Below are 18031 nucleotides of genomic sequence, written 5' to 3'. Positions count from 1 at the left end.
ACTTAAAGCAGATTATATACATACAACAATTGGCAATTTTGCAACCTGTGGAGAAAATTAAGTGAGAAAGCATTTGGAAAATAAGTCTCGATTCAATTTAAATAAGGTTTCGAATAATTAATATTTTATCCTGCTTGCTATCGGAATGGGATCATAGTCAGTAACTTTGTCACTTATTAAATCACTTAGGTATAGGTACTCCAATTATTGGCTTGTAAAAACTCAGTACCCATAAAATTGGAAATAGAATGATGCTTATGTTTACATGTTATGATATACAAACATATTTCACTTTATTAGTAGAAATATCCAAACATTTTTATTGAACGTCTAAAATTTTACATGTTCTTAACATTTCAGTAGATACTATTAGTCAATCTAAAATCTAATATTGTCCATAATAACTTACCGTATGTCAAAAGTCTATAATTAAATATTTAATTTGTCAAAACACCACTTTCCAAATTCTCAGTGTTATTTCAAATGAACAAATTGTTGCTATTTAGTTATCTCATAGTTACAATTCAGTTTGCAAGTACGACAACATATCAATATAATTTGTAAAACTGTATATAAATCTAATAATTTATATTTTTAGAGTCAAATGATATTGTTAATACTACCGGCATATATATAGCGCCCAGCAATATACAATATCCATACGGAGATGAGTTGCAGTTCAATGTAGACGTGCTAGATAAAGACACAAATCCATTTCCCTGTATAGAACATTCCCACTTGGATAAACTTATTGGAAAATGTCCTATGGATCTTCATAATGATACCAAGATTACAGTAAGTAATATTTTTGTCACAACATAAATTAAATCTAATATATTTAACGACAAAACTGAAACATTGAAACTGTAGAAACCCAACCTGATGCAAGAATACGGAGGTATATTGAAAACCGGATAAATGAAAATCCTCTGAATTCATGAAAAATCGTTAGAAGTAGGGCAAGAAGCACAGAGGTAAGGTACATTTATGTGAAATAGAAAACATTATTCAATAAACAGACATAGAAGAATGGAATGAGGTAGGTGATTTGTGAATGGAGTGGAACGAACATATAGACGGGATGATTAAAGATAAAGTACTGAAGCAGCGAGAGATCATTTACCACTGGAAGGAACATGAAAATTCTGGAGAAAAGCTGGCTATGTGAAAAAAAAAAATTGGAAAATAAGAATCCTTTGCACGATCGATATACTGGCGAGCTTTTTCATGCGGTAAAACAGAGACGTCTCTAGATAAAGTTCTCTATAAAAAGAAGAAGCGCTATACAAAAAAGGAGATATCTTTGAATGCTTTAACTACAGGGGAATTATGCGTAAAACATATTCTCCACCATACTATACCACCGTAAGGCACCATATGCATAACAAATATTCGACGACAATTCATCAAACTGCAAACCCGAGACAAATTTAAAAAAAACATTGGAATATGGTACATATACTTACCACATACTATACAACAAGGCAACCTACGACTTCGTAAATATAAGAGAAATGTTCAGAGCGATGAAAGACTTAGAAGTATCAAATCAGTTGGTAAGTTTAACAAAACTAACCCACGAAGAAGTTGAATTTGAATTACGAATCCAGGGAGAACAGTATAAATCTTTTACAACAAATAATTGTCTATGTCAGGGATCGCCTCTCTCCTGTATACTGTTCAATCTGGCTTTGGAAAAAGTAATATCTATTTATAATGATGAATGATTTTTATGATATTTAGTTCACCCTACGCTTACTGGTACTACGATATATTAGAAGCATCAAATGATTACCAGTTTGATACAGTATAGATAGGTATACACCTTGAACTAGAATCAAGCGTTAAGCACTTAAGTAATCTTATGCTAACATTTTTACAAATACTATTAAAGGTGTAGATTAAACTGAAGTATAATAAACATCAATACAATAAAGGGTTTTTTGCAAAATGCTCTGCATATCTAGTACTATTTAAAATATACTTATAAAACGTATTAAAATCAAGGAAAAAATCGAATGGATTGGAATTTATGCAAATTAAGCTGTGCTGATTTATAAGCAGTAATTACACAAGACTCTGAAGATCAGAGTTACATAATAAGGAAGCTAAAAAAAAATAATAAAATAATACAAGCTGGAGATTAGCTTCGTAAAACAGAATACCTCGTAAACATAGAAAATGAGGTAGAACATTTATAGATGAATGAGTATTACTAAAAATGAAAACTAAGTATCTGAGGTGCAATACCGACAAAAGCATCGATAGTATACATGTAACGAAGGTCAGATCAGCAAGAACAGCAATTGTATAACTGAATCCTTATAAGGTGGTTTACAGTTTTGAAAATGAACAGAAAATAAACAAAATAGAGAAGCTCCTGGAGAAACTACCTAAATAGATGAAGCAATATTAAAACGAGGACAGCAAAATATGCACGACGATTGAACGACATATGTAAATAGAAAATGTAAGAAAAGGCATCGAAAAATATTACGTCTTTGAATACATTATATACAGAACTAAAGGTATGTAGCCGCTTATCACCATAAAACCATCTGTGTCCGCTGCCGGACAAATATCCCCTCTAAACGTTTCCAAGTTTCTAACTTGCAATCCAGCTTCCTGTTATCCATAATCATAAAACCTCTATAATATCTTATTTATTTACCTATACAAATTTAACGGTATTATCAATATACTCATATTTTTTGAGTATTATTAAAACCTTTTTTGGTACCAATATAAAATAATTTGTTATACATTGGGAGATTGGTATTGTATACACTTCCAAATTCTAATTAAGCTGACAGTTGACATTGACAGATTCAAGTAAATTTCAAATAATTTTTTGATTTGATTTTTGTCGGCGTTGGATTTGAATTTGGGTATTTACCAAATTAGTTTAAATCATTTTGTGTAAGTTGTCGCAGTTTTATTTTTAATTCCTCTTCATTCAATTATTTGTTACAGAAGCCCTTCATCGAATGTCCAACTTATGCACTTATTCCTCCATCAGAAGATTCTCAAATCAGTATTAGTCTTCATCAAATACCTGAACCAGAATATCAGTGCAAAAAGTGTGATTTAAGATTATCAACAGACAATACAGCTGTAATTTTTGATTGCACGGAATGTTTTGATGTACAACCTTTTCAATTTGAAACGGTAAGCGTTAAATCCTTGGAAATATATTTTATTTGATTTTATTTTTGTCTCTAGAATGTAACACATACGAATACAACAGAACAGAATATTTTGTACAAAGTTTTCTTTGTGGAAATTGCAAATTACACTAGTCCTGAAATAACGGAAACAGAATATTTTGATCCCTAAGTTACGGTTTGAGGTTATGTATACCATTGTCAAATTGTAAGAACAGTTAATTTTGTGGTAAGTAATAATAGTTAAGTATTGCAAATTTGTGTTTTGTACTGCCTTTTTTTAATAAGTATTTTTAAATCCCAGTTTCGTATCTTTCCACACATTGTTTTCTTTATACTGAAGTTGAAGTTGTGGATATAGATTTTCAAAGATATTGCATAATGTTGCAAGAGTAACAGTGTACCAGCTTACTTTTATCGGAATAAGTAGCAATTAGATTAGTTCCTCATGGCTAAAAAGTGTAGTAAACTAGTTAAATGATTTAATTCATACATTGGGTACTAGTTTAGTAAGAGGGTACGATCTCTATGGAGATGAAATTTATGTCAATGAATTATTCTTCATTTACTTATGATTGTAAATATTGTTTTTTTTTGTTGGTTAAGATAGTACTATTTAACACCAAAATGTTCCAATAACTGGTTGTGTACTGTAGTTACAAGCAGGGACTATCTAGTTCATAATAGTGCGTTTACATTGTATTTTTATTGGTTTGATTGGAAAATAACTTTGAGTTGTGAGCAATTCATTACCATTAAATTTTACTTTAAACTTAAAAAGGGTTGTGCAAAAATAACTGTGCATGGAACTGATACATAAGTCCTAGGAGATAAATGTATGAGCAAAATATAGTAAATTTTTCTTCTTTTGGCCAGTTTGTTTAGCAAAGTCACTTCCACCCTGTGATTCCTGGGATGGGATTCTTCTTTTAAGGTGCGATCTATCATGGTCGATTGTATGTGCAGACCTAAATAGATATGATCATCACCTAGTACTTATTAAATGAACCATCAAAGAGTACTTCGTTAAATAGATAACTTCACCAAGTTAGATTAGTGAAATACAAAAGACAACAAGAAAACAAGCATTTGTTCAATGGGGACACTTAATTAATATTATGACTGTTTTGTTGGCACTATAAAAATATTTAGCTCTATCGTGACCTAATTATTAATTAATGGTTTGGGATAAATAATGCTCCTCTCCTAAGCTCATTTAGCACTGGGCATTATGGACATTTTTTTCATGTTTATTAATAAATTTGGTTTACCAATCAGTAGTTTTCAGTGTTTTATTTATAAAATGAATTTTTGTCAAATACTAATTTCAAAATGTGTTCATTTACATTATCAAAAGCTTTCCTTTTAGTCTGTAAGGCAACCAACACATTTGGTATATATTAAAACCATTTTTAAACCAAATTAATGTAATTATACATTGTTTTGTGGATCATGTTTGTTATAGCCCACAGCATTATTTTTTTCCAACGCCCGTGGTAGACAAAGTCAATGCAGTAGCGATTGGAGCTGATATTAACTGCTAACTAGGGTATTTTGTTGAATATGTATGCTATTTTTGTATCCCAGGCCTCTTTTTGATGGCATGAATTGAAATTTTTGGTGTTTTGATGCGGATCCTTCTTTTTAATATTAAAATTGAATGGGTGTCTTAGGATTTAGATAACATTCCTGATCTGTGGATAGTTATTTTACACCATGTTTTGTTATTTCACTATATACTGATTCATAACTACAGGAAATACAGTAAATTCCTAAAATGGAAAAAGGTTCTCTTGAATCTTTGAACAATCTTAGACTTTCTTATATTGTCTGCATTGGTTTTAGGATAGACTTAACACTATTCCTGATATTTGACGATTTGATCTATCACATGTTTAGTTACAGTTGAAGTTTGTTTGTGGGGTCCAAACAATTTTTCTTGTTGTTTCAATTTTTCCCACAAATATTATAACTTCGTTTCTATTTCTAATTTCTTAATAAAATTTTAGGACAGTATTTCTATGATACTAAGAAATGTTTTTACATAAAAAAAACAAAAATTGATTCTTTAAAATTGTAGAAAATAAAAGTCCTCTTTAAAAGTTAGTTTGAATTTATGAGACTTATTTTGTTTCTGATATCTTTTTATGGTAAGTACATATGTATGACATACATATGTACAGCTGCCGTCATTGAATAGCTTACACCCTTATATATCTAATAGAAGAATTTTATGAGTTTTTACCTCGTTTAAACGCACATTTTACGTCAAAGTGACGTTACCAGTGGCGTACCCTGACAGAATAGGTTGATTAAAATTAAAAAACCAAAATAAAATAAATCTACTTTACAAAATGTAACAAACTGGAAATTATAGAAAGAAGTTTTTGCTGTTCTTTGAGTTTGGCAAATGCTTTTGTTTGTTGCGCGTGATTCAAATGCATTCTAGTCATCTTGGACGCGTTTCATAGCGTTTTATTTTATTTTTCAATACGTGCGAAATTTTTGACAAGCGCTTTGACATTAAGCAAATCTGTACGACATCCGGGAGCAGATGTCACATCAACCATAACCCACTAATCGCTAATGTCACTATTAAGCTTAAACATATTAGAAAATCCCAAAGAACTCCAAAATTAGATATTAGAAAACCGAAAGAAGCTGATATAGAAAACAAACTCCAACAGAATTTATCCATTAAAAAACTACCTCTTCATTTCATGGAAAGAACTATTAAAAGAATCTATAAGAATGAGAGACAAATGGATGACCGATGAAATACTCGGCAGGATGTAAAAAAGAAGACAAGCCAAGAACAAAGACAGTCACAATTACAAAATCATTAACAATGAAATCAAAAATGATAAGAGAGGCAAAACAAATTTACTATGAGGAAAAATGTAAAGAGATAGAAGATTTTCAGAACAAATACAACCTATTCAACCTAAATAAAAAGGTTAAAGAAATGGTATGGCTGCAAAAAAGAAACCACAACACAACTCTTTTAGATAAAAATGGAAATTCTATGATAACGACTGACGAAAAGCTAAAACGATGGAAAGAATATATGTGGAAGAGCTCTTCGACGACGAAAGAGGAAGCCTACAAGACATATCTTTCGTGGACAGGGAAACAAGTATAGAAATTACAAAGGAAGAAATATTGTACGCTCTAAAGAACACCAGAAACGGGAAAGCCCAGGGCCAGGTCAACTGGGGATTGATATCCTTAAAATAATAGAAAATGAGTACATGGATGTCCTCTTAAATACAATACAATGACTTTCGAATTATAACAAATCTACATTATAAACAGCAGGCACACATACGCATTAATGAACACACATCAGAAGAGTTCGAAATTAAAAGAGGAGTCCGACATGGGTGTGTATTGTCACCACTACTACGCAATACATGCTCATGCAATGAAGAAATTATGAAAAAAGCTCTTGAGGGAGAAACAGCAGGAATAAAGGTCAATGGAACACCAATTAACATTAGATATGCGGACGATACTATCATAATAGCAGACAACCTCCAAGACCTCCAAAAGCTAATGAACAAGATAGTTGAATATGGAGAAGAACATGGATTATCAATAAACATCAAGAAAACTAAATTTATGAGGATATCAAAAACCCAAAATAATGAAAACGTGACAATTAACGGTAAAACTTTAGAAAAAGATAAAAACTACGTTTATCTTGGCACTATAATTAATCACACAAACGGTTACTCCAAAGAAATCAAAGTTCGAATAGAGAAAGCACGAACATGCTTCAATAAAATGAGAAAGGTACGTTGTGCAAGAGAACTGAAATTAGACTTGAGAATTAGGCTGGCAAAGTGTTATATTTTCTCGACTCTGCTTTACGGGATAGAAGCATGGGCACTTAACGCGTCAACTACTAAAAAGTTGAAAGCATTTGAACTGTGGGTATATAGAAGAATCTTGAATATATCATGTACCGAGCATGTAATAAACAACGACTAAGATCAGAATAGCCATGATGATTGCCAAATTCCGTCGCGGAGATGGCACGTAAAGAAGAAGAAGAAGTACGACACTGCGATTTTACAGTATTACAATGTAAAAATTAAGGTGTAAACTATTCAGTGACCGCAGATGTACATATATATGTAAGAAATAAATATTTAGATTATCTGTGCTTTTCAATAATCCGTGCAACGTCCCTTCCCGTAGAGCACGGAAAATCGGGGTTCTACTGACTTATATTTCAACTTGTGTGTTTCTCCATATGAACGAATATATAGTTTTTAAGACTATTTTTAACCTGTGAAATTACACTGGACGATTTTTTTGTTGTACAAACATCCACACTTGGTGTTTTTATGATTCTTTCATCTGAAGGCACAGTTGGTAAATAGATATCCAATTATAATTTTTTTATTTGTAGATCAATCATGTGGTCTAGTAAAATCAGCAGAACTTCCTTCACGACTCTCGATATTTACCGAAGAATAACTAGAGGAGTAACTAATCTAGCGAAAACGAGACAAACATCTACCTCTGATATACATTTGTTTAAAGTCGGAGGAAAGTATCATGGATTCGAAGCGAAACGCATAGAAAGTATTCCCGAGCTTAAAACAACCGCCTTGTACTTATTACACGAGAAAACCAAAGCCCAGTACCTGCATTTATATAGAAATGACTCTAATAATGTATTTTCTGTAAATTTACGAACAACACCTATGAATAGCACTGGTTTGCCGCACATTTTAGAACACACTGTGTTATGTGGATCGGAAATATTTCCTGTACGAGATCCGTTTTTTAAAATGTTGAACAGATCTTTAGCTACGTTTATGAATGCTCTTACTGGACCTGATTATACAATGTATCCCTTTAGCACACTAAATTATACGGATTACTTAAACTTGCAAAAAGTTTATTTAGATGCAGTATTTAGACCACAATTAAAAGAACTCGATTTTATGCAAGAGGGATGGAGGCTCGAAAACGTCGTTCCGAATGATATAAACAGCGATATTATTATCAAAGGAATTGTTTATAACGAGATGAAGGGAGTTTTTGCATCAAACGACTCGATACTTGGCCAAAAACTACAAAATCTTATTCTCCCTTCCCATACTTACGGAGTTATATCCGGTGGAGACCCACAAGAAATACCAAACCTTACTTGGAACGATTTGAAGAACTTCCACAAGCAACATTACCATCCGAGTAATAGTAGACTGTATTCTTACGGAAACTTTCCATTATTGCCTTCATTGGAATACATTGATAAAGAATATTTGAACAAATATGAATACTCCCCTCCTACACATACAGTAGTGCCTAAGGAGAAGAGATGGGAGGCGCCAAAAAGAGAACACATCAAATGTCGTTATGACGTTTTGGGCGCTCCTTTCGAAAAGCAGAATACAATCTCGATATCGGTGTTAGCTTCTGACACTACGGACGCTTATCAAACATTAGTAGTTGACTTTTTGACAAACCTATTGATAAAAGGTCCAAATTCTCCTTTTTATGAAAGTATGATCGAGCCTAATATTTCTGGGGGATTTACTGCCAGCACTGGCTTTGATAGTCAACCTCGAGATGCAATGGTTACAATAGGTTTGCAGTTTGTTAAAAAAGAAGATTTTGATAAAGTGATATCTATTTTCGAGCAAACTGTGGATAAGGTTATAGAAAAAGGATTTGAACCCCATCACATTGAATCGGTTTTGCACAGTTACGAAATTTCTTTGGCACACGAAGGTAGCAATTACGGTTTAGGTCTCTTATTTGGTATATCTACGGCTTGGAATCACACTGAAAACATAATAGAACATTTACAAAGTAAGAAATTAATAGACAGATTGAAAAACGACATAAAAGCAAATCCGAAGTTTTTGCAAGACAACGTGAGAAAGATTTTTAAAGATAACAAACATAAACTTATATTGACAATGTCTGCAGACAAAGAATTTGATGTTGAATTAGCCAAAGCGGAAAACCAGCTAATTAAGAAGAAAACCAAAGGCTTGTCAAGTAACGATAAGAAAGTTATTTATGAAAAAGCATTAGAACTACAAAAACAACAGATGGAACCTACAAGAACTGAACTTTTACCAACTTTGTTCATTGATGATATTAGTTCTGATGTAGAAAAAGTCGATATGGAAAAAGTTTCCTTGAACAATGTACCTACCCAAATCAACAAAGTGAATTCAAATGGGATAGTGTATTTTAAAGCATTGCTCAATACAAATTATTTGTCTCCAGATCAGCAGATGCTTCTACCTTTATTCTGCTTCACGGTTAATAAATTAGGCACTGACAAGCTTAACTACAAAGAGTTTGACAGTCTGATAAACAGAAAGACAGGTGGTTTGTCATTGATTAATCACATCGGAGAAAGCTTATACAGCTTGCACACCTACCAACCGAGCTTACTTCTTAGCAGTTACGCTTTAGAAAGAAACGTTGAAAGTATGTGGGACATTTGGAATCAGCTATTCACAATGAGGGGACTAAAGGACGTTGATAGGTTCAAGATGCTAGTAGAATTGTACATGTCAAATTTGTCGAATGGTATAACAGATTCTGGACATGTATACGCAATGCAGGCAGCTTCGAGTCTCGTCTCGGGAACGGCCTATCAGGTGGAATTGTTGAGTGGTTTACAACACATATCGTACATGAAGAGTCTCGTCAGTACATCTAACTACAAAGCTATACTCAAAGAAATTTTGAATATAGCGGAGATTTTGTTTGACAAGAAGAAAATGAGGTAAGTATTCAAATATTTATTATGTATTGCATGCTATAACAATTACTTGTTTATGTCTGAAATAGTACTGACGAAAGTAGAAAGTTTACATGAAACATTTTCCAAGAAAGAGTGGAATCTCCACTTAATTTCTCCCTCCCATTGCTACTTTTCTAGTGTTATCATTTGATGTGTTCTGATTTTCATGATCGTCAATAGATTATCTGCTTAGTTCGACTTCCATCGTTTTGTGGAGTTGTTTTTGAATAACCTGTAAATTCCATCTAAATTTTTTCATTAGACATTGTAACGTCTCCCACTTTTGTCTTTGTCTTAAATTTGATAAATTCCGATTGAATGGGGCTTAGTTTGCATTGGTGTAGGTAGGTTAAATTGTGGACAGTATAAGTTCTTACATTTGTAACAATTTAACTACCCTTAAAAAGTTGGGAGCCAATGTGTACCAATAAAACTGCAACTAACGTTGGGAGCCAATTGTTTAAGACTTTAGCTCAGTTCCTCAGGTGTAGGAATGTCAAATAAAAGAGGATATTAACTAATCATATTTATAGTACATTAAGAATGAAATTAAATTTTAGTACTAATAAAAAAAAAACAAAGCAAATCCTGTCGACAGCCGTACAAAAATTTGAAAATGGTACTTATGACATTGGTGTTGCCTATATTATTGACTTCATGCAGTTGACCTGATGGTATGCTTCATACAGTTGGATGGATTGTAGTTCGTGTGGTTGTTGGATTCAACTGGCTTGAATGAGGTTCGGGTAGTTCGGGAAATCTCACCCAAAAAGGTGAATAAAAATTTATATAAGACTAGGAAACAAAAATAAGAAACCTTGTGTTAGCACAACGGCATAAGTTTTAACATTTCCTTGCCATGTTTTTAAAGAAGATTAACCCAGATACTCCTAAAACTATTTACCTTAAAATTTTTAATAAATTCTGCCATAAATGGCTTTATTATTCAATTATATACAAGTTTTACAAATAAAATTTTTCATTTAGTTTGGCTGTTTTTGAGTTATTAGGTGTACGTTATAATCAACAGTAGGAATCCAAGCTACTTAAGGATCAATGATTTCATTATACAATAAATGAAACTAAGCATAAAAATTAAAGTTATTCTTTGTTATGATTTAGGGTTAAGTGCAACATCGCACTTGTTACATATGACAACGCTGCCTGCTTATGACATACATCACACCTTGTTTGTTTTTCTTGATAAATGACGATATGGTCTAATCTATCGTACCTTGACGCAAAATGTGTAAGTTGGACTTTTTTTTGACGATCCACGTTTAGTTGTTTTCTTATACATTTCCAGTAAACCTGACGATATGCATCTTCTGAATGCAAGATGATCCATTTTCCCACGATTACTTTTATGCAATTGCCAGGCATTGTGCTCTGCTATATCAAGGCAGTGCGAAAATAAACTAAAGTACCATTTTTTGCTTCTTATACCTATTCTGTCTAATCTTATGTTTTGGTCTGCACGGTCTACTCCTCCCACATTTTCATTATATTTTTTTCGTCATAAATGGCTGTGGGATGAGTATTCTTTTCTTTCTGCGGATATTTTTTCGCCTGTAGGGTTGGCAGTGGTGAAGTAGCATTTGATACAATAGTAACAACATTATTGTCGTTCCATTTACATACTATTATATTTTCGTCTTCTGCGAGTGAGTATTCAAATACACCCCTCTGATCGTTATTGAAAAGCTCTCTCAGGGGACAACCCGGAACTCTATTTTCTCGAATTGTTTCAGTGCATTTTAAATTTCTTGCTGTTAGCTCACGTAATAATGGAAGTGGGGTAAAAAATTATCACAGAACAAGTGAAACGGCGCAACGGGGTTATCAGACTGCAATTTATCGGCAAATGACAATACGACACTGGCTCCTAATCCTAATTCCTTGTATGTATCAGAAAGTGGAGTGGTAGCACCTTAATAAGGTTCAAACCACTCGACATATCCCAGTTTTGTGGTCCCGACCCATAGTTTATAGCCCCATCTAATGAGTTTACCTCGGATAAACTGTTTTGAACCATGCTGCCCATAGTAAGGGACCATCGCTTCATCAACACTGTAATGTTCTTCAAATTGAAGAAATATATGAAAATGTTTATTGATTATATCAAATAGCGGACACCCTGAGTCATCGTTGTTTTCCCAGTACATATACCTTCGAGGAAATGAGAAATATCCACTTAAAAGTAATATCCAGATGAAACACCTAATTTCATTTTGATCACTAAAATGTGTAATTAGGTCCACAACTTAATCATAGATGAAAAGGGAAAATAACTGTAAAGTATTATTCCTGAGGATAATCCATAATAGGATTTATAAAAAGTTGATGATGAAATAATTAGCGACAACCAACTAGGCTTTAGACAGGGCATGGGCACTGTAGTAAATGTGCTTATGCAAAGAAATCTATAAATGAACCACGAGGTTTACATAAGCCTCATTGATTTTGAAAAGGCTTTTGACAGGATCTTCTTCTTTAAGTGCCGTCTCCCGATCGGCGGTTGGATATCATCATCACTATCTTTACTCTATCTACTGCTGCTCTGAAGAGTTCTATAGAACTGCATTTAAACCAGTCCCTTAAATTCTTCAACCATGACACTATCCTTCCTATACTCCTTCCTCCTCTTATCTTTCCCTGTATTATCAGCCTTAGCAGTTCATATCGCTTTCCCCTCATTACGTGTCCCAGATATTGTAACTTTCTTATTTTTATTGTGTTTATTATTTCGCATTCTTTGCCCATTTCTCGCAATACTTCTGTGTTAGTTTTCTTCTGTGTCCATGCTATTCTGACGGACAGGCTTTGACAGGATACAACACGACAAATTAATTAACATTCTAAAAACAAAGAACATTGACGCCCGTGGCATCAGAATAATATCATTTATAAGGGAATTAGAAAGTCAAACTTAGAATCGAAGGTCAACTGCCAGAAGAAATAGATATTTTCAGGGGGATACATCTCTCAAGAATATTTAATGTAACTTAATGTAGCATAATGTACTGTAATACTTAATGCAACTAAAAGTAACTTTAAGAGAACATGAGAATTACATTAGAAAAACTATTGTTCTAATAACCTCACACGATATACACTGTTACATCCAAGTATTCCGAAATTTTTGTGACATCAAGATTATGATTTTACAAGAAATAATATTGTGGCCATTTGTGGGCTGAAATTCTGACATGCAAGCTTTCCTTAACACTTCTATAAAATTGGTGTAGTCAACACCAAACTTTGTGAAACTTGCAATCTGGTTTGGAGCTTAGATCACATTTTTTATGCTTGTAGTAAATTTGAAATACAAAGACAGGAACTTATGAATAGTTTATTATTACAAAACTTATACCCCCCTTTTAATCTACTTCATTTGCCATTACTAAATATGTATAAGGTGTGTAAAATTATTCGTAAGTTTATTAAAATGAGTAACTTAAAACTCTAGTGTAGGTTTTAAGCTCGTTATCTGTGTTAAATCGCCAAATATTTTACCTTGCTACCTATACTTTCCGTGGTCTACCCTTTTTGTCTTTGAGTCACCTTGAATGACCCCTAGGTGCGAAAAGTAATCCTAGTTCCTCCCCCATCGTAGTTCTTCTTTTAATGTACAGAATGGTAGTGTAGTTAGTTTAGTTAGAATAGGTTAAGTTAGGTGAACGTTCTTGCTTGCATATTTTGGTTTATGTCTTTTTTGTCTTCTACTTTATTACCGTGTGCCAAATCTTGTCAGATTTGAAATGAACTAAAATGATATGGTTGAGCAAATGTGGTCATGTCAATGACTTGTATTTATTATGTTACTGCTTGTTCGGCTGATATTATGCATTTTCTTTTACTATCAGTGCTCATTTGTTAATTACAACATCAACAGATCTCACCCAAATGTATTTCAATTGAAATAGACATTTTCTTAGTTTATCAATCTTACAACTGGCTGCCCAACGTCGGACCTCGTCAACACAAGAATCAGTACCTTTTGTACGAAGGAAAAGAACTCTCAAACTTTGTGAGACTGTTGTTTTATGAATTTAAGTGCATAACTTACACTGACTAGGTTCAAGAGTGTATATACTCTTTGCAATTGAATATCCTTTTAAACTACCTTGTCGTGCTACTATTACAATATTTTGGATTAATTGTGCTGTATATTAGTTTTGACTCTCCCGTGATCCGGATATCGTTTAATGAGCAAGTATAAACTCAGAAGTGCTTCAAAATTCACAGAAATTTCAGATTTTAGCTCAGAATGAACTCTTTTACCCTAGTGAATGATCTGTAACGATGCAACGGAACGAGACTGCTGTTCCATGTGCTCCTATAATGATGAAAACTTCAAAATTTAATTGCTAGCAAGTTGTTATCCAAAATCAGGTCCAAAGCTCTACTAAAAGTGGAAACTCTTTAAATTATTCCTCCAAATTTTTTGCAAATTAAAATGAAGATGTCGAAGCATTTATAAGCGCCATAACGGTTTTTAAAGACTGTGATAACATTTCAGATGAAAATGCAATTAAAGGTTTGCCGATGTTATTAGATCATCGTGTTGAAATTTGTTGGTAAGTTATTCAATCCACAATCCTTAGTTGGGATGATGTTTTAAACGCTTTCTTCTTCTTAGGGTGCCTGTCCGTTCCGAACGTTGGCGATCATTCTGGCTATGATGACTTTGTTGGTTGCTATAGGGTATAGCTGTGTTGAGGTCTTTCTATACCATACTCTCAGGTTAGTAAGCCAGGATATTCTTCTTCGTCCTGGGGCTCTTTTTCCTTTAATTTTACCTTGCAAAATGCATTGATTTCTTATTCTCTTCTCATTGCGCCGTCTCCTTTCGAAGGTTGGCGATCCAAATGGCAATTGTAGTTTTGGAAACTGCTGCGCGAAAGATCTCTGCGGATGAGCGGTCGAACCATCTCCTCAGGTCTTTCAGCCACGAGTTCTGGTGTCTTCCTACTGATCTTTTGGCCTGTACTTTTCCTTCCAGTATAACTTGAAGTAATTCATATCTTTCGCCTCTCAGCACATGACCCAAGTATTTCTTATTATATGTCCTAAATACTGCAGCTTACGGCCGTTCACGATGTTGACCAAATCCGCGGTTGTGTTCATCCTCCCTAGTACTTCTTCATTGGTGACTTTGTCTATTCATGGTATCTTCAGGATCCTTCTGTATAACCATATCTCAAAAGCTCAAAAGTTTTGATAGAGTTTTCGCCTTCAATATCCACGTTTCTACTCCATACAGAAGCACTGAGTACACGTAACATTTAAGGAGCCTTATTTTTGTTTCTAGGGTGAGGTCATGGCGCTTGAATACAGAGCTCATAGTCAAGAATGCACTTTTAGCCTTTCCGATACGAGATTTAATCTCTTGGGTATTGTCCCACGACTCATTGATTAGAGTTCCCAAGTAGTTGTACTGTGAGACACGTTCAATTCTCATCTGGTTCACATACAGTTTTGCTCTAGTTATGTTTTCCTTGTTGATGATCATTAACTTGGTTTTGCTGGTGTTTATATCCAGTCCATATGTTTTACTGGTTTTCGTTTTGTTCATTAAGGTTTGCAGCTCTTCTATGGTATTGGAAAACACTATTGTGTTATCTGCATACCGCAGGTTATTGAGCTGATTATGGAGCTTGCCTCCATTTATTGAGATGCCTTCATCAATATCTTTTAGAGTCTCTTCAAAAATGTGCTCTAAGTACAGATTGAACATCAGTGATGCAATTATGCACCCCTGTCTCACTCCCCTTAAGATTTTGACCTGATCTGTATATTCTCCATCTATTCGGAGCACCGCTGATTGATTCCAATACAGGTTAGCTATTATTTTTAGGTCTCTTCCGTCAATCCCTGTCCTCTTTAGCACTTCCATCATTTGTTCATGCCTGACTCTATCGAAAGCCTTCTTGTAGTCAATCAGGCATGCAAAAACATCACAGCTTAAAGGCTTTAAGACACTCTTATTGTTTCAACATGACACTATATAAAAAAGATCTGTTTTCCCGTGAGCAAGGTGAGACAGTACCAATAGATATTTTCGTTAATTGTTGTCGTGCTGTCTTTGCTAGGTTTCCAAAAACTCAATCGTAAAATTAGAAATAGATTTCAGAGAGATCAACATCTTTTGCTGATCTTATCGAATAAGCAAGAGCATACGATGTTAGCTGTAGCTAGAATATCCTTGATATAATAATATCTTTTTGATGACTTCTAGAAAACCTTTGACTTTACTCTTTGAATAATGCAGAATTTAAGAGACAATTTTATATCTATAAGCTTTGGATAACTTTTGGTCCATCGATGGAACTAAGTTCGTTACATTAGGAGGAAGAAAAACTAATTTTATGTCATCTATATGGCAGTCATGATGATGTGTTGATGTATTATCTAACACTATAACTGTTTTGATTGGCAAGATTGGCACTTTTTAAATGTTTTTTTAACTTTTGCAACAAATTCCAAATTACACCACTCCTGAAATTTTGCATTTACAGGCTGGTTAATCAGTCGGTCGGTACGAGCCTTTTGGTTTTATGCGTTAAAGGGATCCGATACTTTCCAATGGGTTTGGAGTTAAGAATAAATATAGAAACAAAAAAGGTTACTTTTTCAAATTATTACCAATGTTTTTGAAATACAAAATTGTTCACTCTTTCCCTCTACCTAACTTTCGTTAATTGGAAAATTGTATTACTTTCTCGTATTATTTCAATCATTTTATTATGTTTTAATATTTTAACTTGTCAGCTCCTATTTCTTATAAAAACTGTGTTCTACTGAATCGTAAATTTCACTTTGATACTTAACGTTTATATTTGTGATATAATCGTTCGCAATATTTTGATTCCTCTTGTTCTTATAGTTTCTCTTGTATTTGAATACCAGCCTGTATCGTAATGTTTTTAAGTTCAAATATTACATTTTGATACGCTATAATACTTAAATTAATTAACATCATATATTTTTTAGGGTTGCACTGAATTTGACGCCAGACAATCAAAGAGATATCATTCGTACTTACGAAAACTTCATTGCCACTCTTCCACAAGCAACAGTTCCGCATTTACAGTCCGATGATACTTTCGTGGTCGGTGATGTGTGGAGTCCGACTGAAGCTGTCAATTGTCAGCACCATGTCCTCAACTTACCCGTCAATTACTGTAGTAAAGCTGTACTCACAGTCCCGTTTACACATGCGGATTATGCGAAATTAAAGATCTTAAGTCGATTGCTGTCATCTAAGTATTTACATCCAGAACTCAGGGAGAAACAAGGAGCATATGGAGGGGGCGCGAGAGTGCAATCCGACGGAGTATTTACTTTCTTTAGTTATAGAGATCCTCGAAATTTAGATACGCTAGATGTTTTTGATAACTCCTACAACTGGATACGATCTGAAATAGATAAAATCACTCCACAGGACATATTCGAAGCAAAATTGGGCGTTTTTCAATCTGTTGACACTCCAATACCTCCAAGTTCGAAGGGAAATGAAGAATTCTTAAAAGGACTAACAACAGATATTAAACAGCGATACAGGGCAGAATTGTTGAGCGTTGGCAAGAACGATCTGACAGAGGTAGCTGAGAAATATTTGGGTCCAGGCAATATGTTACAGACGGGAAAGGTTGTACTCGGACCGAAGACCGAACAAATGGATGTTAGTAAGAGAAAAGACGAAATGTGGACCGTGGTTGAAAGTAATCTGTAAATTTTAAATTATTCTACCTTGTTTGTATTGTTTCAAATATATTAAGACTGTTTTTATTATAAATATATTTTTCGTTACAATATGCATACCAGTTATTATTTTTCCCTTATCAAATTTAGATAGAATAGAATAGAATTTATTTAGTCAATATACAAAAATAATTTTGTTTTTGACAAGTCAAAGGAATAGTGACAATTATTATATACATACATATAAAATTTTTGCGAATTTAAATATTACAAAGATATTTATTACAGTTTAACAATTTAAGAAACAAACACGCTAAATAAAAATATAAAAACATGAAAAATCGTCATAGGCAAATACTCTGACCAAACTAGTACTATT

General features: G+C 33.6%; 1 protein-coding gene across 4 annotated transcripts; it reads left to right on the top strand.

The window, feature by feature from the left end:
* Positions 1-416: 416 nt before the first annotated feature.
* LOC140444065 (presequence protease, mitochondrial) lies at positions 417-17767 on the top strand. Of its 4 annotated transcripts, none has more exons than XM_072535684.1 (5): positions 417-535; positions 599-795; positions 2974-3168; positions 7582-9927; positions 16942-17767. In XM_072535684.1, exons 3-5 carry the CDS (start codon positions 3143-3145, stop codon positions 17681-17683), a joined length of 3114 nt encoding a protein of 1037 aa, XP_072391785.1. In that variant the 5' UTR covers positions 417-535; positions 599-795; positions 2974-3142; the 3' UTR covers positions 17684-17767. The 4 variants fall into 4 exon arrangements, with proteins under 4 accessions (XP_072391785.1, XP_072391788.1, XP_072391784.1 ...); XM_072535687.1 differs by lacking the exons at positions 417-535; positions 599-795 and adding exons at positions 2807-2919; positions 3223-3393; XM_072535683.1 differs by lacking the exons at positions 417-535; positions 599-795 and adding an exon at positions 2807-2919.
* Positions 17768-18031: the final 264 nt, after the last annotated feature.

The sequence above is a fragment of the Diabrotica undecimpunctata genome, chromosome 6 (genome assembly GCF_040954645.1).
Source record: "Diabrotica undecimpunctata isolate CICGRU chromosome 6, icDiaUnde3, whole genome shotgun sequence".
In the NCBI taxonomy this organism is placed as follows: Eukaryota; Metazoa; Arthropoda; class Insecta; order Coleoptera; family Chrysomelidae; genus Diabrotica; species Diabrotica undecimpunctata.
Note: the sequence above shows the minus strand (reverse complement) of the source record. Positions and strands in the feature narration are given on the sequence as shown.

Coding starts and splice junctions, on each gene's coding strand:
- LOC140444065 (XM_072535684.1), top strand. CDS start 3,143: ATGTACAACCTTTTCAATTTGAAACG. Junction 3,169..7,581: donor AACCTTTTCAATTTGAAACG/GTAAGCGTTAAA, acceptor TTTTATTTGTAG/ATCAATCATGTGGTCTAGTA. Junction 9,928..16,941: donor TTTGACAAGAAGAAAATGAG/GTAAGTATTCAA, acceptor TATATTTTTTAG/GGTTGCACTGAATTTGACGC.